The 26,930-nt window shown below is 34.9% G+C and overlaps 1 protein-coding gene across 4 annotated transcripts; it reads left to right on the top strand.

The window, feature by feature from the left end:
• Positions 1-9,145: 9,145 nt before the first annotated feature.
• On the top strand, positions 9,146-15,358 carry LOC149570622 (uncharacterized). Of its 4 annotated transcripts, XR_016362981.1 has the most exons (4): positions 9,228-12,663; positions 14,534-14,594; positions 14,800-14,861; positions 14,960-15,358. XR_016362981.1 is itself a non-coding variant. In XM_089823194.1 (2 exons), exon 1 carries the CDS (start codon positions 9,449-9,451, stop codon positions 12,641-12,643), a length of 3,195 nt encoding a protein of 1,064 aa, XP_089679320.1. In that variant the 5' UTR covers positions 9,146-9,448; the 3' UTR covers positions 12,644-12,663; positions 13,187-13,693. The 4 variants fall into 4 exon arrangements, 2 of the variants coding, with proteins under 2 accessions (XP_089679320.1, XP_089679321.1); XR_016362980.1 differs by having other exon boundaries at positions 14,800-15,358; XM_089823194.1 differs by lacking the exons at positions 14,534-14,594; positions 14,800-14,861; positions 14,960-15,358 and adding an exon at positions 13,187-13,693 and having other exon boundaries at positions 9,146-12,663.
• Positions 15,359-26,930: the final 11,572 nt, after the last annotated feature.

Raw genomic sequence — 26,930 nt, 5'->3', positions numbered from 1 at the left:
TGCCGAGCAAACTAGGAAACATAGTTGATGCCAAGCAATTCAGAAACCGTATGTGTCGAGCATTAGTAATACTTCATGTGCCGAGCAATGCAAGATCAACATAAGAGTTTGTACTTGCAAAAACTAAGATGTAAACCATTTTTGGAGTCGACTTAGAGAAATTTTGAAGGAGAAAAAGGATAAGGACAAGTCATTTGCATTCCCTATGAAATTTGCATGCAACCAATCATAAAAATGGTGAAGGCATGAAACCAATAAGAAAAATGCAAAGTATGAACAAGAATTTGAGATTCAATTTGGATTGTAGATCCATACCTAACCCTAAGTCTTCGCATTCTTTATAAGGAGGATGAATGCACCATTGTATGAATGGAAGAAAAATAGCAAAGGGGAGATTATAGTGAAATTTCAGTGTGAAGAGGAAAAGACTTAGTGGAAGGGATAACGTTTATCCAGTTGATTGGAACAGAATAAAGGAGATGTTCAGAAGATCATATCAACCAAGGATTAGAAGAGAAAGAGCAAATCAAGTACCTAAACCCAACAATTTGAGATTGCATTCAATCAGGTCAAATGTTCTAATACTCTCTCACAATTGTATTAGAAGTTGAAATCCTATGGTGATAGCTTAGCTTAATAGCTAGGTAGGAGAGCCTTTGGAGAAGGACAAGAAAATCCTATGTAAATCCTCAGCCTTCATGTAAATCCTTTAACAGGGTGACACTTCATGTAAAGTATTTGTAAATCCTTTCAACAGGTCACATTTAATAGTGTGTTGTAGCCTTTAACAGGGCAGGCCTTTACCAGGGCAAACCATCAGAAGTGGTTGAACTCATTGCTGCAATAATTTTTGTGGGTGTCATTCCCACCCTAGTTTTACCTTCTTATTCCTGGAGGGTTTCTGGGTCACCAAAATCTCTTGTGTTATGTGTTGATGCATGTTCTCATTTTATGCTTGTTTACTTTGATACATGTTAATTTTAGTTATATGTTATTAAGGGTTTGAAAGGATAACAATTGGCTACTTTTGATTCACCCCCCCTCTTAGAAATACTCTTCCCATTTGAATATTTCAACATTCTCTACTTATTTCTTCTTCCAATTATTGCCATGTATTGATGAAGAATACCTCTGATTTTTCTTCATTAACTTTTTGTTTGGAAGCTTCAGTGTATTTAGGAATAATATATTTGAAATTCTGCACTTTTATTAATGTACTTTTCTCTAGTAGGATAGTGTCTTTTGCGAATTGCTAATGTGTGAGATTTGAGATTTTTTTTTCTATCATTACTTGTTGAATTTTCCTATCTAATTGTGCTTTAGTTATTGCTCTGCCAAATGTCTCTGCTATGGTAATAAACAAAAATTGTAAAGTAGGAACACCTTGTCTAATCCCTCTAGATATATCAAAAAAACTTTTTGGATTTCCATTGATCAACAACAAGATCGTTGGAGTTGAAATACATGTAAACATGTTATTAATCCATTGTCGAGAGAATCCAAAGGCTTCTAATGTTTTGTAAAGGAACCTCCATTCTACCTTGTCATAGGCATTTTGTCAAGTTTCATGAGCATACATGCTTCTTTGTTTGTTTTAGCTGAGTGTATGGTTTGTTGGATGATAGTGATACCATCTAAAATAGATCTACATGGAACAAAACTAGTTTGTTCTTCCGAGATGAGCTTAGGAAGTATACTCTTAAGTCTTAGAGAAAGTGACTTGGATAAGATTTTATAGAATGTATTGCATAATGCTAGTGGTCTAAAATCTCTAGGCCCTTCAAGGTTCACTTTTTTGGAATAATTGTTAAGAAAATATGATTAATTTCTGATAATATTGATCATGAGTTCCTTGTAGCTTTGATTGTTTTCCATAGATCTACTCCTGTAATATCCCAACACTTTTTAAAGAAAAATGCTTGAAAACCATCAAGACCTATGGATTTATCTGGATTCATACTGAATAAAGCTCGTTTGATTTCTTCTAAAGTAGAAGGTTTGTTAAACATCGGGTTGTCTATGGCAATGACCAATTGGGGAATAATTTCCAACATAGTTTCATGAGCTTTTAAATTAGAATAATCAAAGTTAAGTAAGAATGGTCTTATAATATTCTACACAAATCTTTGCTATCTTGGTGGGTTCTTCTACTATAAGTCCTTTGTTGTTTTTGATTTTTTGAATTCTATTTATTGATCTATTATTAATGGTACTATTATGATTTTTTTGTGTTTTTGTCCCCTTCCTATAACCAATTTTCTTTAGACTTTTGTTTCCAGAAGATTTCCTCTTTTGCTAGTATTGATTCCTATTTTCTTAATAATTCTTTTTCTTAATGATATTTCTCATTGTCCATACCTCTTTTGATGATTTCCTCATTTATTTTTTTAATCTCCTCTTCATTTTCTAGATTTTCTTTGAAGATGTTATTAAAATGGGCTTGTTCCATTTTAGGATATGTTCTTTTAATATTTTGAGCTTAGAGACAAAACAAAACATTCTTGATCCTTTAAAATTACCTTCTTGTGACCAGCTTCTTATATTATTCATGAAGTTGTCATCCATGAACCATAAATTTTCATACTTAATGGATTCCTTATTGGTTTAATTGGCTCTGAAAGCTCAACTATGACTAGAATGTGGTTTGAGCCTGAGAAGGGAAGAATGGATGCTTGAAGAGTCAAATCTAGGTCACTCAGGTCACCTCTGAAAAAAATTCTGTCTAATCATTCTACTATATAACAAAAACCTTTCCTTCTATTGCTCCACATATATACCCCATTATTGTTAGGTATATCCATTAAATTGTTGTTCTGTACCCAATCTTAAAAATTTGTCATAACTTGGTTAACTATTTGTATCCCTCCAAATTTCTCTTCCAATTTTAAGATAACATTAAAATCACCCCCGATGATAAAGCTTTCATTGGTGATTTCTTCCATAAAGTGATTGATTTCATTCCATATCTCTTTCTTCTCTACACTGTTTGTATTGGTCCATACACATTGATGAGTATAAACAATATATTATGTCTGAAACTTTTGATTCTGCTCCCCATCCAATATTTTTTAGTCATCATCTTGGTATAAGCTATTTTCTACGGATTCCATATTATTACTATGCCTCCTAAGGCTCCATTATACTCTATTAGATCCATACTCCAATTACCTATTTTCTTTTCTAATTTATTGCCTTCATCTTTGTTAAGTTTAGTTTCCTGTATTAGAATTATGTTTGATTCAAATATATTTAGATTTTGCTTTAACAAACATTTCTTGCTAGAGGCATTTAGTCCTCTAGCATTCCATGATGTAATCCTCATTGGTTTGTCGGAAGACCCTTCCCCTCCCCTGCTTTCATAATTTCACTAATCTTTTTCTGATCCCTAGCTTGTCATGTTGCTAATCTTATCTCTTGGAGTGATTTCCTCCCCCTCTTCTTTTTTTCTTTACCACACTTTGGTTTTTTTATACCTTCTTAATTGATTGTGATTCCAATGTTATCCAAATAGTTTTGGTCCTTAATTAAGCCCTATATTTCATTAACTTATTCTGAATCTTTTTCTTCTTCTTCTATTTCTTTCCAAATCTTTTCTTCTATCTCAGTTTTAATCAAGTCATGTTCCTTTTTCCTTTTTTGTTCTTTCTCTTCTCTACTCTCTTGCTTTTCTAAACATTATTCCTCTGATAAAACACCAAATTCCTCCCAATCTTGAGAGCTTGATATCTATCCACTCACATCCATTCTCTTCTCTTCCTTTTCTTTTTGGTCATCTATACTTGCAGCCTTTAGTTTGTATAGGAGGGTTTCTACTTCAACAGACACTTGAATATCTTTTTTTGAATTTTTTTTCCTTTGCTCTTGTTAATTTTTGTTGTCAATGCTTGTCCAAGGATCCTCACCATTTTCTAGCATTTTCTAGAATTTATGGGATCTATTCTTTTTCTTCTCTCTAATAGTAACATTACTCCAATGGTTTGATGAAGCTAATGGAATAGTGTCTTCCTTATCACGTTGATCTTCATTGTGTATTGAATTAAGAGCCTCTTTTTACTATTATGTGTAGTGTTTATTTTTCTAGGAATTCTTTCCCTCTTTTATGGATATAACTGTCTATTGTATTTCTTCTCTTCTAGTTCTCACTCTGTTCTGCCTTACCTTGCTTCTCAGTCATAGTTAGTTCCTTTATTTCTATTTGATGAAGAATATCATGTTCCTCTACTTCGTGAGCTGATAATCTATTTCTTTCATGTTCCTTGACTATTTCTTCTTGATTAGAATCCTTGTGCCCTAAATGTGTCTTCTCCCATACTTCTAACTGATCCTTTATATCAGTTTCTATTAATAATAGATTGTGAATCATTTTTTTGAACTCTCTTAAACTTGCTTTTGTATCTGGTTCTTCTACTTGACAAAATGCACAATTGTGTAAGCTTTCCATTTTTTGATAATAAATAGCAAAGTTTGAAGTTAGCATCCTTTACATTTCGCTATCAACATACTGCTCTGTAGCTCCTCTTACTGCTTTATCTCTACTTACTTCCTCTACTCTTTCTCTTGTTATGATCCCTCTACTATTTGACACTTCTTTGTAATCCTTCCTTTCTTTTTTGATTTCCAACATTTTTTCCAAATCAGAAGTGTGTTTCAGTATCTTTAGTTGTCTGGAAGTGTCCATATTTTGGATTTTCTTGATTTACCTTCATATTTTGGTAAGGATAGATTGTATATGGATCTATTTGTTATAAATTTTTTTATTTATCTCGTCATTTTCTCCTTCTACATTTAGTAATATTTTAATGTCACTTGAAGCATGATCTCCTACTTCTAAACCTGTGACACTGCCCACATCTCTGCCTATTTGTTTTATAATATGAGATTCATTTAATTTTGGGTCAATGGATTTGCAGCAAAGCCATGTTGGAATCATGTTAAGATTTTCTTTGAGTTCATTAGAATTAGTTTCCCAAGGATTTTTTTTAAGACATGACCTTTAAAGAACCATTCAGAATTCAAAATCATCTTGTTTCCAACATTGATATTTTTGCAATGAAAATGAATCACTTTACTCAAAATGATAGATATACTTACCTGATCTTTGCATGCTCCTTGTATCCATCTTGTTAACTTGTAGATTTTCCTACCTGTGCCTTTCCAATATCCATATATCCCAACTCTCTGACACTCGTTCCACCTATGCTCTTGATGTTGGTTGCTAATGATTTGGATTTTGGAATTGCTTGGATCCAAGGATGAATTTTAAGGTTTTTTGTTTTTTACATATCTGTTGGCTTTCTTGTAAAAGGGTTTCCTACATAGATCTACCATGTTAATTTTATCTTCTAAGGTTTCTACATTGAAAGAACCAAACTTAAATTGAACTGATTTATGAGGTAGGGTTTTCCTATGCAACAAAATATATAGATATGAGGTGGGAAATTTTCATCCTAATGGTGCATTATTGGCATCTAATACCTTAGATGGTTTAGGAATTATGATCTCTTGTGTTTTAATAGATTTTTTCCTAACTATACTTTGAGATCCTGTATTGTTTGGTGTCAATTTTGCATATTTTGTTTTAGTAGATAAAGCATTTTATTTCTCCATCTTTACATCAATTTTTCTATTTCCTGTTAGTTTCCTTGCCTTAAAATTTCCTTCACCCGACTTCCTAACTATTGATGTTTTTCGTGTTTTGATATTCCTAGGGTTTCTAACATTTTTCCATCCACCCTCCTCCACTTCATTTAGATCTATATTTGATGTACAAGCTGGTTCTGAGATCCTCTGAATGACAGGTTTTAAATTTATTTGGTAGATCTCGAGCTTTGCATTATGATGTTCATGGAGTTTGATTAAGGCTTCAAAGTTGTTTCTGGTAGTTGTGGGGGGGCATCTTGCTGATTGAAAGCCTTGGATCTAAACGGATAAGATGTATTCTTGTTGGTTATTACCCATTTAGGGTGTTGTGATCGACCACTCCCTAATCTTGCTTTTTTCGCATGAGCAGAATAATTCGCTATGTTTACGATGTTTTTACTTATTCAAGTTAACTAATAATGTTATAAAACTAATTAATATAGAATCTAATAATTATTATTAAATTAATAATAATAATTAAATTATTAATAAATAATATTTATTAATTTATTATTAATAACAATTACTAATTTTAATAATAAAATAATAATTTTAAATAATTTTTAATCAATATTTAATAACATATTTAATATATTAAAAAAAAAAAATTAAAAAAATACCTTACTCACTTACCTCTTGCGGTTTGCACAAGAAGCCATGGGCTACCTTTGGTAGCCGTGGACTACTTATGCAATCACATGCCCAAGGCCGTTAGCCAGGAGGGGGTAAAAACCCCCTTCTAAATAAATATACTTTCGACAAAGCTTTATAGCTTCTACATGCTTCATTAGTGTTCTTCATGATCATATTTTGCTCCTATCTTTTGGAACATTCCCTTATTTAGAGGCTTCTTCAGTCCTTCACTAGTTTCTTTCAGCATGTTTTCCATCTCTTTTTGGAGTAGGATTTTTCCCATGTGATTTTCTCTATTTCTCCTCTTTTTAGAGATTTGGTTGCGCTTGGGTACCTCATCAAGCCTTGTTTGTCGGGACCCATTTGTATTTTCAATAGTAGTTTCTAGGTTTTTAGCTACTCCTAAGTTTATCTTAAGGGGGGGTGTTAGAGTAATTAGGTATTTTCTAGTTAACTCTAGTCTACTTAAGGTAAACTTAAGGCATCTAATAATTAATTCTTTTATTAATTATTTTGATGCAACCTAGGTTAGACCTTTTTAGGGTTTCAATCTCCTTCATAAGGACGATCTCTCATTGTAAACATTCATTCAGTTTTGATAATAGCAATATCTTTTTTGCTCATCAAGAATGTCTCATCTATGGATTTGGCAATTCCTGCCTCCATAGCTTTTTTACTTCTCTTTCTTACATAATAGGTGTTTGCATGAAGGTGATTCTTGGGAGCTGTGGGATTGATCTTTCATCAACTTTAACAGTAATTCACTTTGAATTATATCTCATTTTATGCTTTGTTGTTAACCTAATTGGTCATATAAATGCTTAGGGTGATCTAGGATGGTTTTAAGGTAATACATGAAGATTATGAGTAGCATGAGGTTTGAAATTTAGTATTGATTTTCTTCTTACAAAGTGAGGGGATAGATCTGGTCTCAGATGTCTTATCGTGTGAGTAAGTGGCCCAAATGGATAAAGCACTGATCATTGATTTAATTAAGACAAAGTTTATAGGGCTACATGATTTTATAATTTTAATTCAAATCCCTTATGTTTCATTTTGTTTAGGAATAAAAAAGGAATTGCCCATACTGACTTAGGAAGGTGTAGAGTTTGATGAATTAGATATTCAATGCCTCTCACTAATTTTCTAAGTTAGAATAAGTAAGGGAAAATATCTATCACACTGGAATTTATGATAAATAACATAACAAGGGAAAGTGAAGATAAATTTCAAGGTGTATCTGAATATTACAAAGTTCAAAGGGAAGAACACTAAAATGATTTTTAGCTAATTCCTAGGTTATCACTTGCATTCTCTTAAGGTAGTTTAAACCCTGCCAAATCATGAGCCAACACCTAGATAACCTTGAGCTTCAATGACTTTGATTTTCTTATTCATTCCTTAAGAATGGATGTAATTTATTTATTTATTCATAATAAAACAATTAAAGCTTAGGTTGCTAACTAATAAAAAAATACATCCACAAAATGAATCTACTAGCCTCATTTTTTTTTCCTTATCGACTTATCCATCACATTTCTGAAAACAATTACTAATCTATTTATATAACTTACTTTTAAATCCTTTACAATTAGATCAAGGAATAAATAAACTTAAAATAAAAACAAATTGATCACAAATATTATTTATTTATTTAATTTATAATAAATATAAAACTAAATATTTATAGTGCACACAATACAATGATATCATTCTATACAACAATAACTTCAACCTAAAATTGTAGAAATTTCACACTACATGACATTTTGACATAAAAAATAATAATTTAATGCTCCTTTATTCTCCTTCCACCTTATTTCTACCAATAAGTAATCCATGTCCTATGAACATGAGATTAATTGTGAAGGTTTTCTTTAGCTAATTTAATTGAAAATACATCCAGCGTAAATTTTTTTTGCCATATACTTATCTATCACATTTCCTTGAGATGCAATTGCTAATCTATTGATATTGATATTGATATAACTTACGTTTAAATCCTTTACAATTAAATCAAGGAATATATAAACTTAAAATAAAAACAAATTGAGGGAGAAATATTATTTATTTATTCAATTGATAATTAAATCTTAATTTATAAAAGCAAGACAATTCTAGACCAATATTTAGAAATCATTTTTTTTGAATATTATTTATTTATTTAATTTAATTAATAAGAAACCTAATTAAGCGCACTCAGGCTGGAGTAGTACTGGGATGGGTGACCTCCCGAGAAGTCCCGATGCTTCACCCTTGTGAGCATCACCTAGATCCAATGAGTGCTAAGTGTTCCATTTATTCTCATGAGAGATGGATTCATGTTGAATCACTACTCATTCTCATGAGAGATGGATTCATGTTGAATCACTACTCATGAAACATGGGTCAATGAGTTTGACTCAAAATCACATAGTTAAATCCTGATAGCAATATCACAATTTGACTCCTTATGGAAATTATCTCCTACTTATCAATTGATGAGCTTAAGGGGCTTTCTAATGAATGGTTCATAAGGCACAACACTTGGTGAAGGTTTTGCAAATGGGATTGCAAGCTTTGGGTTTAACCATAGAGGAAACTCCCTAGTTAAGCGCGCTCACGCTGGAGTAGTACTGGGATGGGTGACCTCTCGGGAAGTCCCGGTGCTTCACCCCTGTGAGCATCACCTAGATCCAATGAGTGCTAAGTGTTCCATTTATTCTCATAAGAGATGGATTCATGTTGAATCACATGTTGAATCACTACTCGTGAAACATGGGTCAATGAGTTTGACTCAAAATCACACTTTTAAATCCTGATAGCAATATCACAATTTGACTCCTGTAGAAATTATCTCCTACTTATCAAGAAACCTAATTCATTTAACTGCCTCTTCCAATAATAATTAAAAACCTATTTCACAGTCAATTTACTATTTATATTATGACCGGCTCTCTCCCCAGGCCATTTACGAGAAGAATAGAAATCTGAGCATGTTAGCGGAAAGGGAGAGTCGAACACGCGACGACGACCGGAGTGTGAACCAGGGTTTCATACCGGCGCATTTGCCGTTTCTATAAATTCGTCAAGCTCATCTTTGTCAGGTTATTTACCATCTTTCTCTCATCATCAACAAAATCGTGGAAGTGCTTGAGCAAACAACAAGGTCAGAAGATCGAATCCAAGCAAGGCCATGGATCAGCAGGCCAACGGTACGGCCATCGGCGTAAGCACAGGTAGCGATTCTCTCTATCCTCCTCCTAGTGATAATAATCATGAATTCTCTCCTCCGCCTCCTCCACCGGAGGACCATCCTTCACACGTTGCCCCTCCTCCGGACGATCCAAACGATTATTCTTCCCATTACGCTCAAAACCACTTTCCATCCGAGGGAACAGCCCAGGGCGGTTTCTATCAGGAAACAGGGTATTCACAATACCAGCAACCTCAAGAACCAGCGCCTCAGGGGTACGGGCAATACACCCAAGGACAAGAAAACGCTCAAGGATATGAGCAGTACCAGGGTTACAACCAATACCCGGAGCAGGAATTAGCTCAAGCTTATACACAGTATCAAGGGTATGAGCAGTACCAGGGTACGGCTGGGGGTTATAGTCAGTATCACAGCCAGGGAGCGGCCGAAGGATATGCTCAACACCAAGAGCAGGTAGCTGCCGAAGGATATGAGCACTATCAAAGTCAGGAAACTGTGCATGGATATGCTCAAAATCAGAAGGCAGAAACCACTGATGGTTTTGATAGCGGGCAGGAGAAAATCGAAAGTTATGCTCCGAACTCTAAACCTGACGCAGCGGAAGGTTTTGAACAATTGCAGAAAGAGCATATTGCAGAAGGATTTGAACAATATGAAACGGCCGAAGGATATGCGCAGTACCAGAACCAGCAAACTGCTGAGCCAGAACACGACAAACAGGAATCAGGGCAGGGTTATTCTCATTACCAGATCCAGAACGGTGTAGAAAACCCTAGCCCTAACCCCAAGCAAGAGGAAGTTGTCAACTTAAAGAAAGAGGAAGCCGCCGTTAGTCGCGAGGGTGTAGGGAGCAGTTATCCAAACCCTAATGATGTCGACAAAGAGGGAAGTTCGAATCCGGTTTTGTCTGAAACGGCAGATAATAGAGGCGAGGGTTCTGGACTAGCCGAAACTACTCAAGGCGGTGGGCCTTCTCGTTCGGCAGAGGTTAGCAGTGGCAGGAAACGGCGGTCTAGATGGGCGCCCCAGCCAGAAGGAGAAGGTGAAACGCAGGACAGTGCCGGGTCTAGGAAGAGGAAGACCAGATGGGCGGAGGATCCAAAGCCGCTTTTGGGAATCCAGCTTCCAGGGTTTGTGAAAGAATTAACTGGAGGTATGGAGCTTGACCCCGAGGTTCAGCAGTTGAACGCAAAGCTCATGGACATAAGTCGCTTAATGCAGTCAGGGTTACCATTGGACGATCGTCCCGAGGGGGCAAGATCACCCTCTCCCGAACCTGTCTATGATAATATGGGTGTGAGAATCAATACCAGGGAATACAGGGCCCGTGAAAAACTTACCAGGGAAAGGCAAGAGATTATCTCACAGCTTATTAAGAAAAATCCAGCATTTAAGCCCCCCGCTGATTATAGGCCTCCTAAGCTTTATAAGAAACTGTACATTCCTGTGAAGGAGTATCCTGGGTATAATTTTATTGGGCTTATCATAGGCCCTAGGGGTAATACGCAGAAGAGAATGGAAAAGGAAACTGGGGCAAAGATTGTTATAAGAGGTAAGGGTTCTGTTAAAGAGGGTAGATTGCAGCAGAAGCGAGATCTGAAACCAGATCCTTCGGAGAATGAGGATTTGCATGTTTTGGTAGAGGCTGAGAATGAGGATGCTTTGGAGAGGGCGGCAGGCATGGTTGAGAAGCTTCTGCAGCCTGTAGATGAAGGTTTGAATGAGCACAAGAGGGCACAGTTGAGAGAACTTGCCGCCTTGAATGGTACAATAAGAGATGATGAATTCTGCCGCCTTTGTGGTGAGCCGGGACATAGACAGTTTGCATGTCCAGCAAGGAATTCGGGTTTTAAGAGTGATGTCTTGTGTAGGATTTGTGGGGATGGTGGGCATCCTACAATTGATTGCCCAATGAAGGGATCTGGGAAGAAGATGGATGACGAATATCAAAACTTTCTGGCTGAATTGGGTGGTGGCACACCGGAGTCTAGTAGTAGATTGGGGTCTAGTGAAAATGGTCGACAGAATCAGATGTTGGCACTGCCTGGCCCACAGGGAGGAGGAAATCCTCCATGGGTTACTGGAGGGACAGGGAACTCTTCGGGGCAGCAAGGTCTGCAGAATAGCCTTCCAGCATCTGGTCTAGGCTCAAAATTTTCCAAGGAACATGATGATTCAAATTTGTACATTGGGTACTTACCCACCAACATAGATGATGATGGCCTAATAAGACTCTTTTCGCCTTTTGGTGAAATTGTGGCAGTCAAGGTCATAAAGGATCGTTTAACAGGGGCAAGTAAAGGTTACGGATTTGTAAAGTTTTCTGATACATCTTCAGCTGCACAGGCAATTGTGCATATGAACGGATACAGATTAGAGGGCAGGGTGATGGCAGTCAGAGTGGCAGGCAAGCCACCACAAGCCGGTTTTCCTGGAGGCGGTCAACCCCCAATTCCGGGTTCATATCCAATGCCTGATCCGTCTGTTGGAGGCTATCCTTCCCAACAATTTCAACCAGGGCCACCAGCTCCTAATTCAGTGCCAGGCAACAGAATGGGTGCACCAGTTCCATGGGGTCCTGCTGTTCCGCCTCCTTCTTACATTCCCTATGCCCCTCCACCTTCTAGACCACCCAACATGTATGGCGAACCCTTTGTACCAATGCAAGGACCACCACCACCTGGTGCACCTTTGCAGAATATGATGCCTATGCCACCATATGGAAGCCCATATCCTGGGGCTCAATTGCAGGGACCTCCACCACCTCCACCATCTCAGAACATGCCCCCTAGTGAAATGTCTCAAAGCTTGCCTCCTGGCGTGCCACCGCAGAATATACCATCGCAAGCATCATCAAATGGTCCCCAGGGTGGTCCTCCAGGTGCATTCCACGGTAATACTGGAAATACAATGACAGCTATGCCAGGCAGCGCCCATGTTGGAGGTATGCCACCAGCAGGACCTCCTCCTGCCTATCCTCCTCCTCCCCAGTATCCAGGCTATTATGGTGCTCCACCCCCTCCAAATGGACCAACAGGTCCTGCACAGAGCATGGGTGGGACTCCTCCACCTTGGGCAGCAAATAGCAATCCAGTTCCACCTACACCGTCATCTGAAACAACTTATGCTGTTGAGTCAGAATATGAGAAATTCATGAATGAGATGGCATCATAGGGTCCTTTCAAATCGAAGAGGTATGTTGCAGACTCATTTTTCACATTTTGATCAGAAGGTGCATGTTTTCCCGTTAGGTAAGATGTGCTTGAGGTTCTACTTCTATTGATAGTATATGCATTATGTCCAACAATTTTTTCATTTGAGTTTTCCATGTTGCATCTGCTAGATCCTGTTATAGCGACTTACATTTATGGACTGACAAAATATACATGTTTAATTCAAATTTATTTTAGTAGCATTTTCAGCCTCACATACTTTTCTGAGATGGCCAATTTTGATCTCGTGCACTCATTTCTGAGTGGCTTTGTATCCCCATGTCCTTTCAACAAAGCCTCTCTTGTTTTTTAATATAATGTATTTAATAAATAATAATTGTTTTTTGAAAGTTCATTTATTTGTTCTTAGATTATTATTTTCTCCTTTGGTTTTTTTGGAATGACCTTGAGGGATCCTTGCTGATAGGTTTTCCTTGTCATGTCTTATTCCTAATTATATTACAGTGATTAATTTTGTTGTCCTTACATTTTGCTGAATTGGCAGGTTTGATGTTTCTTGGAGCAATGCTGACATGATTTATATTTAGAATTCTGACATGAGAGTATACACAGCTTTGGAAACTCACATGAATTTTATTTAACCTTGTTTATGCTGAGGAATGATTGTTGCAGAGCTGTCCAGCTACAACTATGGAGTTATTTGGTTTAGTAATGGAGTTGTTGAGATCGTTGAATTTCTCTAAAATCAGGTCACCCATGGGGCTTGTGTCACCGTGTTCATTAATTTTAGGGGATTGGGAGTCAGATATATTCTATTGCAGGCTTTGGTTGGATGTTTTTATTGTTTTACTTAAAGGTGTTTTGGATTGCTAATATTTTTTGAGCCTGCAGTTTGGCGAATGTGCCCTTGGGAATAGTATTCCACTATCAGAAGCAGTTTCTAGTTTAAAGTATATTATAACGCTGCTATGATGTATATATGGCACTAACTTGATGTTGTGACCAGGTTCTCCTTCCTATTTTTAAAATCAATTGCATTGAGGTTATGGTAGAGAGATATTGATGTGGTGGTTTAACTCGTGGGCTGACTTTTTTGTCCTTCTGGCAAGGCTATAATCATGTTGTGTGTCGTGTAGTTGTTATAGAATTTTCTGTGATGACATTATATACAGCCTGCAAAAAAGAGATATTAAAATGGCTGTTTTAACCTGTTGGCTGTTTTTTTGCCCTTTCAGTAAGGCTAAAACATGTTATGTGTTCTGTTGTCTGATATAGCCTTTTCTATGATGACATGACATGATCTGGAAGAAGAACTCACTGAAATTTTTAAATGTGAATAAAGTTTTGGATGCTATAGATTTATTAAATTCATTTGAAAGATCTTTATCTATTATTGGAACAGAGCAGGCTTAGGATTTAGGTGATTATGAAATAGCAATAGTTTCCATATTTTTGCACATTGTGTGTATGCTTAAAACAGCATAGCAAATGACTTAGGGTCTGAAGTTTGGATGAAAAGGGATTTGTTAGGCTTGGAAATAGATAATAAGTTGCTGCAGTTCTTTTGGTTTGAGCTCAAAACAAATATCATTGTTCAGTTGCAAAATGGTTTGTTCGATTCACATGATTGAATAATATTTTCCTAATAATCATGTAGTTTCCACAGTCCATTATAATTGTATGATCCAAAACATTAATGGTGAAAAATTACACAGAGTTTAATCCAGAAACCTTCAATACTATTATTTTCCTCTTCATTTGGCTCCAGTAAAAACATTAGTCTAGCAATTCCTATCATTTCTATAAAATCACAAATGATCTATACCAATCAACATTTCTCACATATTTTTTCATATTTCTAACCCCATTTTAACCTTGAACAGTCCTATAGTGATTGCAGGACTAGATGCATAGTGGATGGGAACTTGGGAATGGTCCCACATTCAAGAGAGGTTTGTATTGAAATAAGGTCTCTATCACTGCATTCCAGAATTCTCGAGTCTGATCTTTTAATGCTAATGACTATGCAAATTTGATTGTCTCTGTTTGTCATTTACATAAAGGCTAGACATTGGTGGACATACAAGGGATATGTGAAAACTTTATCTAACTTTGTGTTTTTTAATGGTAATGATGAATTGACAATTTTCTTGCAAGGTGATTTTCCACTGCTGCTAGAGCCCAACACTACTAAACTTTTGCTTCTATTGAATTTAATGGTGAGATGAGTTTCTGGATATAGCACCCAATTTTTTTGTTTGTAGTCATGCAATCTTTGATTTTGCTAAAATTTGTTCTAATAATATTTGCCTGCAAGTTTGGCTGTGAACATGAGCCACTGATCAGGGCAGCAGAAGTTCTATTATATCGGCTTCAAACTATTTGAAGGTTTTGAAGAGGATGTATTAGATATGATATATTTGGTTACAAACGGGGAAGGAAGACAATTTTTTATGAATAGAACCAAGAGTAGAGAGATGGTCAATCCTTCCCTCATAGAGAGTATCTTTTGAATTTTTCAATTAGTCTTGTTTCTCTAGGAGACTTAGGGGGCAAATGAAATGAGTCAGTTTTTCACCAAGCTCTACTGAAAATATGGGCATTGACAAATTGTTATGTTTACTGGTAATAGATGCGATATAAAGACCTTGTCAAACTGATGATAGCTTATTTTCTCAGTATATAAGTTTTAGCAATGGAGATTAGAGTTCTTGTATTCCTTGCCTTTTGATGGCTAGCTTCTCTCTGTTGTGTACAGAATTGTTAAAAAAAATATATCTTCATTAGTGTATGCATACTTTTCTCGCTATAGTAACTGTTGTGCCTGTCAGTTAATAGGTAATTGATGCAATTACAGAGTATTACAGAAGCATATGGGTGCAATGAGCATTGCTTCTCACTCTTCAGGATGTGTAAGGTTTGAATTGAATCCTCAAGGTTCTCACATATTGTCATAGTTATCCACATGCAAAGTCATATCATTTCCATGGCTGATAAATATTTCAACATTATTATTTCGTATTGAGAATGATGCTCTCTAATTGCTGTTAAAACTGAAAATCCAGAAGGTTCACTTGTAGAAATTGAACCTAGAAGATAAATCACCACAGAATTTCCAAGAACACATGTTTCATATTTCTCCGTTGAGAGTACCAATTTGCTGGTTATTACCGAGCTTTGACCATAGTTCCACTGGTATTAGAGAATGATGATTCAAGTGTAGCTTCCACATCAGAAATCCTTCTGATCAAGTTATGATGTGCCTTGAATAATAGCAATTAACTTCAAGAATTGCTGTACTGGCATTGAATGCTTTCCACGATTTTGCATCAATAATCACCACAGGCAAAACCCAGTTGAGCAATTTCAAATGATCAAGCTGGTGCCAGAGGACTTTCTACGACCATCTAAAGAGTAAATATTCGTTGTCTAAAAAGAGGATCGTGTGATTTCTTTTGTTTTTGCCATTTTCTTTATCTAGTTGTGCTTCACCTTGATAACAAGGTTACATAACACTACTATGTGGGTAGCACAACCCTGTAGTTGTTGGTTTGTGGTTAAGCCTTGCTCTTTGATCAATTGTGGGTTACTGTATACATTGGATTGCAAGAATATATGCAGATGCTTTACTTGCGTTTGATGATGACTGATGGGGCATGTCTAGTATCGTGTATTAAATTAGTGACCGATATCCTTGACACTACCAATATTCTTTAACTAGCAGTCTTGAAAAAAATGTCATTTTAGATCATCATAGGGCTTCTGAGAATATTTATTAATGGTTTCACTTGTTTTAACCCAATTGACCTCAAGAATCAGAATAGGTTTTAGGCTGCATTTAGACTCTAAATTACAATGATATGAATTTTAATTAATGATGCTTGCATGATCGAGAGAACCATGTTACTTGAGTTAGTCTTGATTTGAAGTTTCAAACTTCAAATTGTTTGACTTTGAACTGAATGAGATAGATAGATTGAGTCTTGGTTTGAAGCTGTTTCCTTTGAATTTTGATATTCTAGCATTCTCTCAGAAGACTAGATTCACTTACCCTCAAAAAGTTGCAACGTAATGTGATTTATAAGTCTTGGTGTGAAGCTGGGTCTTCTTGAATTTTAATATTTTAGCATTTCCCTCTGAAGATTCTACGAACTTGTGTCCCAAAAAGTGACAGCTACAGATTCTGTGCCCGAGCAAAAAAGTTTACCTAGATTTGCAAGTATCATCTGTGGGCTGTGTGATATTTCATTTATTGTATGTTTAGTTTAGATTAAATGTGCTTAGGGAAGAAATTGTTGCTATTTATTTTGGACAATTGCATAAGCCACAAAAATGTGGTTCATGATTTTAAAGTGGGTGTTTTTTTGAAGAATTATTGTGTAATGTTACTTATTAAATTTATCATGTTGTGGTATTTAAACAAGTTAGAGAACAGAAAAAAGGGACCACAATCAATAAAAGATTCACTACTGATTGAATTTGAGAAATATATGCTTATTATGCATAGCTACTGAAATTAACTGAGTTGATTTTCTCAACAGTTTGGATAATCCTCTACAATCCACTATTCTTTTCTCTTGTCATTCTCTATCTTCTTTCTGGTAATGAATCACGGTGGTCGATCCAAAACAAGGAAATGAATAATAGCAACATAGCTATGCTATTATAGTAAAGTTCATAGAATAGCATCATGGACTGAAAAGCTTGCTTGGCCTAGAATAGTTGAATACTTCTGGGAGAGTGAACACCGTGACATAAACAAATTGAAGGTAAAGTTCACAGAATAAGATTTGAGATTTTGTCCAGTTGGATTTCTGGAATTATGAGATGAAGAATTGGACGTGTTGTTTGTTAATTTATACATCGATATTATAAAAAATAATGATTGTTGAGAGATATATTACTTTTCGATAATTTGTAAATGGCGCTGAGGTGTTGTAGGGATTCCTAATGATGGTTGTTGTCTTATGCAAAGATATTATGTTAGGGACTTAAAACAGTGGGACTGGAGCTTTGTTCACTTTATCAAGTGTAGGTTCAAGGTTGGTTAAAATGGGATGTGTGTTATAATGGGCCCATAATAAGCGCACACAGTTAAAATGGGATGTGCGTTTAGACCTTGTTCACTGAATAAAATGAGGATGGAACAGATACTTGGGAAAACTTCACACGGATGGGAGGGAATTGATCTGGTGGTATGAATTTTGAGATGCGGAAATGTTTTATTATCACCGCGATTACTTTCCCTTGCAACAATTAGCAAGAGTTACCTACGGACCTTGTCTCTATGAAATAGGACAGGCTAATCTCCAGACAAAATGCACCACAGACAAAACAAAGTTAATTTTTCTTTCCAGATTCATGAAAACGTTGTGACTTTTTTTCAAATTTTTTGTTGTTTTTCACTACAAACTATGCAGATCATGAAGATCAAATGTTGAATTTTTTTAAAAAAGTACATTATGTTTTCAATTTTTTGAAAATTGGTCAATTCTATAGTTTGTAGGGAGGATAGCCGTGTCCCTGTGAAATATCATATGGGGCCTTTCAACTCTTGTAAAGATCGAAGAAATTGATGTGTCGACTAATGTGTTGAACTAGCTTAGTTGCTTTTATGCGTACAAGAGTCAGAGTAACTTGGAATGACTCTTGGAATGATATTCATAGAGTCAGGAGTTATCACTAGAGAATTGCCCTCAATTCAGGTTGGAGTCATGATTAAGACGCATTTTATATCTACTTTTTCAATACAATTTTAGTTCTCAATTAGAGTTATTTGTCAATGTTCATCGATGTGATTTTCTAGACGATCTTCAAGGATTCATTTATTGTCAACGGAATGGACCTATTTGAAGTAAGTTGTCTAGATTGTTAAATTATTTACATGTTTGAAATTTCAGATATGGTGGGGAACAAGAATAGATTAGGTTTTCTGTTATAAGCTACAATAAACTTAGTATTTTGGGACGAGGCTGTGAGGTAGTTGGTTGATGAGCGATTGTAATTGAGCATTGTCAAGTGTAAAATGCCTCTTAAGGTAAGTTTCGATAGTGTTGCGTTGCAGCCATGTTGGCCAAACAAAACGAAAAAGCTTTTCTTTTATTTATTTTCTCCTGAACTCTTTTGTTTAATTATCTTTTGAAAAGGTTGCTAACAATTTTTCATTGAAACAACAACTCATTTTCCGTTATCACAGTTTATTGAAGGTTGGCCGACAATTTTATTCATTTTGGAGCATTGTTATGTTGAGAGGTGTTTTGTATTGATGATGCATCATGGGGTATTTTGCCTATCAGCAGGTGTAATAAAAATATGCATTGTAAGATATATTGTAAAAGCATTGAAATAAATAAAATAAAGCTTCTTAAGAAATTAAGAAACTTAGAATTATATGAAGATTAGTTTTTAAATTAAAATAGAATTAGATTATATAATCTTTGAGTACAATAAACATTTTTTAATTTGATAAAGGGTGTAACTTAAGTAAACTAAGATACATTTTCATTAAATGTTAATTAAGATAATTAAATAGATCTTTGAATAAGGTAAATAAAATATATATTGAAATAAATAAAACAAAGCTGCCTAAGAAATTAAAAAACTTTGAATTATATGAAGATTAATTTTTAAATTAAAATAGAATTAGATTATATAATCTTTAAGTATAATAAATATTTTTTTAAATTTAAGAAAGGGTGTAACGTAAGTAAACTAAGATACATTTTCATCAAATGGTAATTAAGAGAATTAAATAGATCTTTGAATAAGGTAAATAAAATATATATTTAAAAAAAAATGTTGTACTCAAAAGAGGGTTTGGTATCGTTACAAGTTATTCACCAAGGCAAAAGTAATGAAACTCACAAGAGGTGTTTAGAAAAAAGAAGATGGAGAGCTTTTGATGGGAATTGGGAGAAAGGCGGTCTTGACCTTGTATTATAAAATTCTTTTTCTTTACCCTTCTTTTCAAGAGTGAATTTAGGACTTATTTTTTCTCAAATAGTCTATCAAAAAATATTAACTTTCACGTGTCCAATTTTATGGGAAAGAAGAGGTTACACCAAAGTAGAGGACTATTAATTGGAGGAAGGGCACAAGATAAAAGGCATATCACTTGTTTTTGGAGAGGATAGTAGTTATGGAGTAGCAACTTCTGTTGAACTAGCTGTCAACCTTCCCCTTTGAGATTCATGACTTGATTTAATCGCCTCATATTTTTTTTAAGTCTAGTGGTTGTATTAGGCATTAACAGGTTGATTTTTTGGTGCAACGACAACTCTAGCTTGTAAGAAGTAGTATCAAAGCTTGGCCACAAGTTTGAATCTCCTTAGGTAACGTTAAGGGGGGAATTGTTGGACTAATCGTTAGCCTTCCCCTTCAAGATTTGTGACATGATTTAAGTACTTCATGTGTTCTATAAGTCTAGTGGTTGTATTGGGCATTAATAGGTTGATCTTTTGGTGAAACGACGACTCTAGCTTGTAACACTTACATGGTTGGAGACATGTTAGAAGTAAACATCATCGTTAAAGGATCATTGGTGTATGATGGGGTACTATGTCCTTGCACCTCGAGTATGCATGAGTAGTAGACTTGTGGTCAACACCTAATTAAGTCATTATCATTAATACATTGCTCTTTAGTTTGCTATGTTGCTCCTATACTTGTATAATCATATCTATGTTGGTTTTGATAGTATCCCAAGCATAAATAAGGTATATAAATGATGGAGTGAGTCTTATTTTATCATCATATTGTGAAATGTGTTCTCATTGGAGAAATTAAGATGTATGACCTCCACCCCTCCCAAGTGGCTTATTACATTTATGCAATTATATGTTATTCCCATTGTAATCTATATTGCATTACTTATTACTGTAAGTTCTTTTGTTACAAGCAATATTATAATATGAGCTTGACTTTGTGAAGTCATGACATTTTTCTTTAAAGATTATATCAAAGCACCACCAATGCAAGTTCTAGAGAAATTGAAGCAAAACTGAGTGAGATATTTGTGGAGTTGAGATTTTCATCCTATTTTTTGTTGTTGTAGAATAACAAATCTTGTCATTAAATTAACTAGTTCAATTTTACATTTACCTTACACATCTTAAATCAATTTATATCGCATGAAAGTAGACTTTCTTGATTTAATTTGGGTTTAGCATTGACATCCCTTCATCCCTTTGTGATGTGCTAATTCAACAAGGGTTATATTGAGAGTTATGTTTCAAGGTCTATCTTTCTCTTGTACTTAATATTTTATTTGTGGAAAGTGATTTGTTAATGAATTTACCTCATACTTTACATCACTAGCATTGACCTCCATCACTTTTCACAAAACATTTTGGCGAACTTGACTTGTGCCTCTTTCTTTTTGGAGTTAGATTGCTATTTTGTATACTCTTCTTTTTGCATGTTTTGTAAAGTTTGATTTAGCTACCTTTGTGTGGTTGGATCTCTCTTTTTATGCTCGTTGTCACATTGATATTGATGTGTTTGGATTTCTTTAGTCTTCTTTTGTGATCTCTTTTATGAGCTTTATCACATTAAGTCCAACCTATAGCATATCCATTAGGAGAAGTCGTAAATTCATGGGCTTTTTTTATCAATTCCTCATTTTTACCTGGGACTCATGATATCAATACTTTTCCTCAAGATCTTAGTCCTATCATTCTTCTCACTCTTCCCATGATGAAGGTGAAGTGTCAAGAGTTACCCCTCAAGTTGATTATCTGTCTTATGAGTTTGATAAGTTGGAAAATTGGGTTGTGCAAGAGAACCAAAATCTTGATAGCATTGTTGCTATTGAGGCTATTAAGAAGCTTATTACTCATGATGATAATAACACTTCCATCTTGAGTGGTATTTCTCACCTTAATAATACTCATGCTAAGCCTTTGATGCAATGTGCTCAAGATTTCATATACTCACCCGCTTACACAATTGTTGATCCTTCCATTCCCATTTCCACCTCCATTTCTAGCCTTCTAACTTATGTGGCACCTTGCATGATAACTTCAACACAAATTTCTAATCGTCTTAGTATTGGTCTTCCCAACTCTACACTAGGGTGTTTTTTAATGGTGAATATTCGTAATTTTGTGAATTTTATAAATTTCTTGCTAGTAATTTGACTAATAATTTAAGATTTAATTCAACCTAAATCGCCACAATTTTCTTAAATTTGGTTCTAAAATATTTAAAATTGCTCTAATTTATTTTATTAAAAGATTTAAACTCAAAGATTTGCCACAATATTTGATACATGATTAGATTTGATTCACCTAAGTATTATATATTATCGTAGAAATTAAAATTAATTCAAGAATAATTATCATAATTATTAGTTACTTTAGGGATATATTACCAATATTTAGTTTTCACTATTGATTCACAATATAATGTAATTATCATCATAATTTCCATGAGATAAAACATGTTCAATTTTGATTTGTAATATTCCATGACGATTAGCAAAATTACTATTATTATTGAGATTCACCAATATTTTCTACTCAAAAATTATGGTTCCAAAATAATCACCAATGTAAATAATATTTGAAATAAAAAATTTGAGAGATTCATCGATAAAAATAATTTGGTTTTTCAAAATAATGAAAGGTTCACCAATATTTTATATCTTTTTTTGGAGGGGGGTTTCTTAAAGTTTACCTTGCTCTACACTTCGCTTGAGTACTCCTTTTACCTCCACACCTTCATTACCTTCATATCATGTCATTTTTTTCATATTCTAATCCTCTTCCCACTCCTAATAATCATCCACCAACATCTTTACATATTCCTTTTGCTTCCTACAACAACTTTGATAACACATCCAATATTTCTATGATTGCATGATCAAATCCCACTATTAGTAGCTTGGTTCAAACCATCACCACTTTGCAACAACAAATTGTCCAAAATTCACTCAATCTAAGTTCAATATCCCTACATGTGATATTTCTAATCCCCTATCCTTAGACATCCATCATGTTGTTAACTCACAACACATTGAGATACTTCATCTTGAGACTTATAATGGTAAAAGTGATCCTATGATTCATGTTAGGTCTTTCCAAACTATATTTAGTGATTTTGCTCACGACTATGGGCTTATGGCTAAGTTGTTCACACGTGCTTTTAGAGACAAAGCTTTGTGATGGTACAACTCTTTACCACATTATGTTATCGATTCCTTTCAAAAGCCTGTCGATGCCTTCATTGAACAATTTCAAAACAAAATTTGTCTTTAAATCTTTTTGATTGATTCGATGCATTATAAATTCAATATTAAAGAAAAGGTTAGTGACTTTATTGGTAGATTCAAACATTTGTATGCTCATATATCTTATCCTGTGCCCAATCGTGATATTTTATTTTTAAATTGCAAAAAGACATTAGAGATAAGATTCTCCTTCTTGAGTATACTTCCTTCTCATATCTTCATGTAGTGCTTCACGATTATATGTTACAAGTCAGGCAACTAGAGAACACCTCTTTAATGGCTTATGTTACTATTGATAAGAGTGACATCGTTGTTTATCAAAACAAGTTTTCTAAGCCTAACAACTACATCAAAATCAACAATCAACATAGTAGATGATTAAGTGGCTACTACAACTAAAGGTATGCCTACCTTTTCCTTTGTGTATCATCTTAATTGTAAATACATTGCTTTATCTAAACCTTTGCATGTGGCGATGTCCAAGTTGATTAATACTAACATTATTAAACTTCATCCTATCCATCCTATTAACACTAGAGAACCAATGCCTAAGTCATTTGATCAAAATGCATTTTGTCAATACCTTTGCCATCCTAGGCATGATACTCAAAAACTGTTATGCTTTGAAGAATGCTATCCAAAACATTATTGATTCCAATGCTATATCTGTTGATATCGATGTTAATAGTACAAATAAATCTATTACACCTCCTAATCATAATTTGCAAACTTACACTAACCCTTTGCCTTCACATACAACAAATGTCATCAATCAACCTTCTCTTTTTACTAATATCAGTTATGATGAAAAGGTAGAAGAAGCTAATCATGGGGTTAATCATGTTGAGCCTTAACCTTAACCTTCAATTTTAGTTGCCTATATCTCTTCCAGTGGTGTTTTAACTAATCCCTCTTCTTCTATGATTGTCATCATTGAAGAACATCTTTTTAATAAATGATTGCATAAGGATGCCTATGACACATCTAATGTATGGATTCAAACTTGTAATGATTTTCTTTAAAACCCTCGAGACTATCAATCTTCATGTGACCCTTTCAAGTAAGGTGCATACTACCTACTTTTGATAAATTTTAAGTTAAGCTTGGTATTTTGTGGCTCTTTTCCATGCATGTTGTAGCTTTTCCTAGTCATAAATGCATACAATTTTCTCCATAATGGAGAAGTTGCCACTATTAATCATTCTCTTTATAAACCCTTGCATCCTTGATATTACGTTGTGTTAGACTTCTATTGGCCATCTCTTCCTCAAACACACCTACTCAACTTGATCATCTTTATCAATATTATAAGTGATACAAGTTAGATAAGATTTTTTAGCTTATCTTTTATAAGGTTGACTCTCTTGCAATTGTCTTTCCCACCTCACCTATTCCTTTGCCTAACATTCCTCAACCCGCAGTTGCCTCCCTCTGGAACCTATGTTAGTTAAATCAAATCCTTCAAGTTTATCTTGTAAGACCATTAATAGTCAATGTGCTTATAAGCATTGTAAGAACCATCAAGCTAAGGCCAAAGCTCATCCTCATACTTCTCAAACTACACCTTCATCTCAACCTTTGCCTTCCTTTGATCAACCCATGCTTGAGCCCTTGGAGGAAGTTAATTATACTAACAATATGCAAATGGATAAACATTATGATTCTAATCATATTTAAGATTCTATTAATTTTACTCTTGATGATAATGTTGATTCAAATGCATATGTTAGTGATGATGAATATGAAAATATTGATATGGATTATGATTTTCCTAATGTGCTTTTAAAACAATTAACACTTCGTCTTGGTATTAAGCAAAGTGACTCCAACTAGAGTCCTTGCTTAGATCTAGTTGTGGTTTTTATTGTTTAGATGTTGTTCCTCTTGCGAGTTGTCCACCTTTCCCTAATGAAACAAAAAAAGACAAGGGGAGGGGAGTTGGGGGTAGGTTACACACTTAAAGTGGACTTCTCTAGCATGGTAGTTTTTGTATGTTCGTGTTGTGCCCTTCGTTACATGTTTTTGTCTAGATTATTTTAGACGATTCTTGTTGTTCTATTGGTACAAGATGATAAAGTAATCGAGCATGTTGTACACATTCTTCTATTTGTATCTCTCTTCTTCTATATACATTATTGTTTGTACATGTGCCCTTGTGTATGCTTGGATGGTTGCAACATGGTAGTACTGATTCTTTTTGGTCACCATATAGATACCCAAAAAACTCTTTCGTACCCATTACATGCTTTTCCTCTATTGTGTTGTCATTCTACTTCCTTTGGGGAATTATGACAATTCATATTTTGATATAATATAACTTATTATCATATGATCACACTAACCCCAAGCTTAGTAGATCCCTTTGTGCTCTCTTTTTGGTATGCGTTTATTTTCCTAGAAGTGTTCTGTTTTGGGGGTAGTTTGTAGTAGAAGTATTTCTAGTGGATAGTTGTATACTTTTATTAAAACTATTGCTATTGTTAAGGCATTTCCAATCATTTTAACATTGGGGCATACATTTCACTCACGCGCGCGTGCAAACACACACACACACTCACTTTGATGGTATGAATTCCTTGTCAAACTATTAGTAGTTCAGGGGGCTTGATCTTTTTGGATCTATCTTTGGATTACTAATAGTCTTGGAGGCCTAATCCTTCTTTTTGATCCCTCTTTGGATTAGTACTAGTCTAGGAGGACTAATCATTATTTTTTACCTTTCTTTGGGCTATTGAGTTTGGGAAGCCTGATCTTGTTTTCAATCCCTTAAGGACACAAACATCCTTATGTGTGTGTTATTTTTTATTCTTCTTTTGGGACATGGAGTTCTCTTGAGGATGAATGTTTTTTGAAGGATTGACTAGTATGCCACATACACTTGCTAGACCATTCAATTCATCTTTGATGCGTTGACTAACATACTACACACACTTGCTAGACCATTCAATGCAATCTTTTGGAGCATCATGCCTTTTCGTTTAGTTCACAAATAAGGAACAATAACCTTTTACTGGGTGAGTTGACTACACTTTTTCTCTTGTCAATAACATTTATCTTATTGTGATTTTGGATATGATGAAGACTCAAGTCTATTGGGGCTGGTTTCTTCATCTCCTTATTCATGATGAGATCAACTTTTCCTTTCGATCTACTTTGCCATTAGTCTAAGGCAACTCATACATTCATTAAAGTGGGGAGATAAATATACTATCTTAAATAGATGTGCCCATTATTTAAGACCTTTTCACTCCTCCCGTTCATGATCTTATGGACCATGGATGGATTTGTGCTCAATCTACTCTTTGTCTTATTCAATCCTACTTCTTACATTTTCATTTGCGAAGTTTCTAAGACCTCGACGTTAGCTCCTTTTGGGCCAACCCTTGAATAGGTCAACGCATGTTGACCGATTCTAGAATTGGGAGATCTAGGTTGACCTGTATCTTGGGGAGTTTAGGTCTAGAAGCTAGTTTAGTCTCGAGGTTATAATTTTGGAAATCAGATGACTCGGTTGACTTGATTTGTTTACGTGCCCAATTTTTTTTAATAAAAGGAAGCCTAAACACCTCATTTGTACATCATTAGACATCCAAGGGCGTCCACTTGACATCCAAGCATTTTAAGACAGCATAAGAACTCAAGCAAGTACATTTTGATCAAGCATTCAAGACATTCAAGATTCAAGGATTCTTTGTTAGCATTTCCTTTTCAAGATCGAGCAAATGTTAGCCATCAAGGAAGGAGATCTACATTGCAACATTCATCATCTTCTTCATTGATCACATTTACATCCATGACTTCATAATGGGGCTTTGGTGGATCCATTGCATCTGTGGGGATTTTCCACATTCTTAATTACAAATTCAACATTGACAACACACAAGCATTGCAAAATTCTAATTGAAAAAGGTTTCAATGTTATGTTTTCCTAGTTTAATCTAGATGTACATCATTTTCTTCATCTAGCCAAAGATGACAATTTATTTATTTATTTATGCTTATAGTTGGTGACCCTTCACCAAGGGTTATTACTCTTCCCACAGTAAATAATTATATAACA

Source organism: Cupressus sempervirens, chromosome 3 (genome assembly GCF_028749045.1).
Source record: "Cupressus sempervirens isolate cs-2001-9-10 chromosome 3, ASM2874904v1, whole genome shotgun sequence".
Taxonomy (NCBI): domain Eukaryota; kingdom Viridiplantae; phylum Streptophyta; class Pinopsida; order Cupressales; family Cupressaceae; genus Cupressus; species Cupressus sempervirens.
Note: the sequence above shows the minus strand (reverse complement) of the source record. Positions and strands in the feature narration are given on the sequence as shown.

What these genes read in the sequence shown, in the direction of transcription:
- LOC149570622 (XM_089823195.1), top strand. Translation starts at nt 9,449, where the DNA reads ATGGATCAGCAGGCCAACGGTACGGCCATCGGCGTAAGCACAGGTAGC.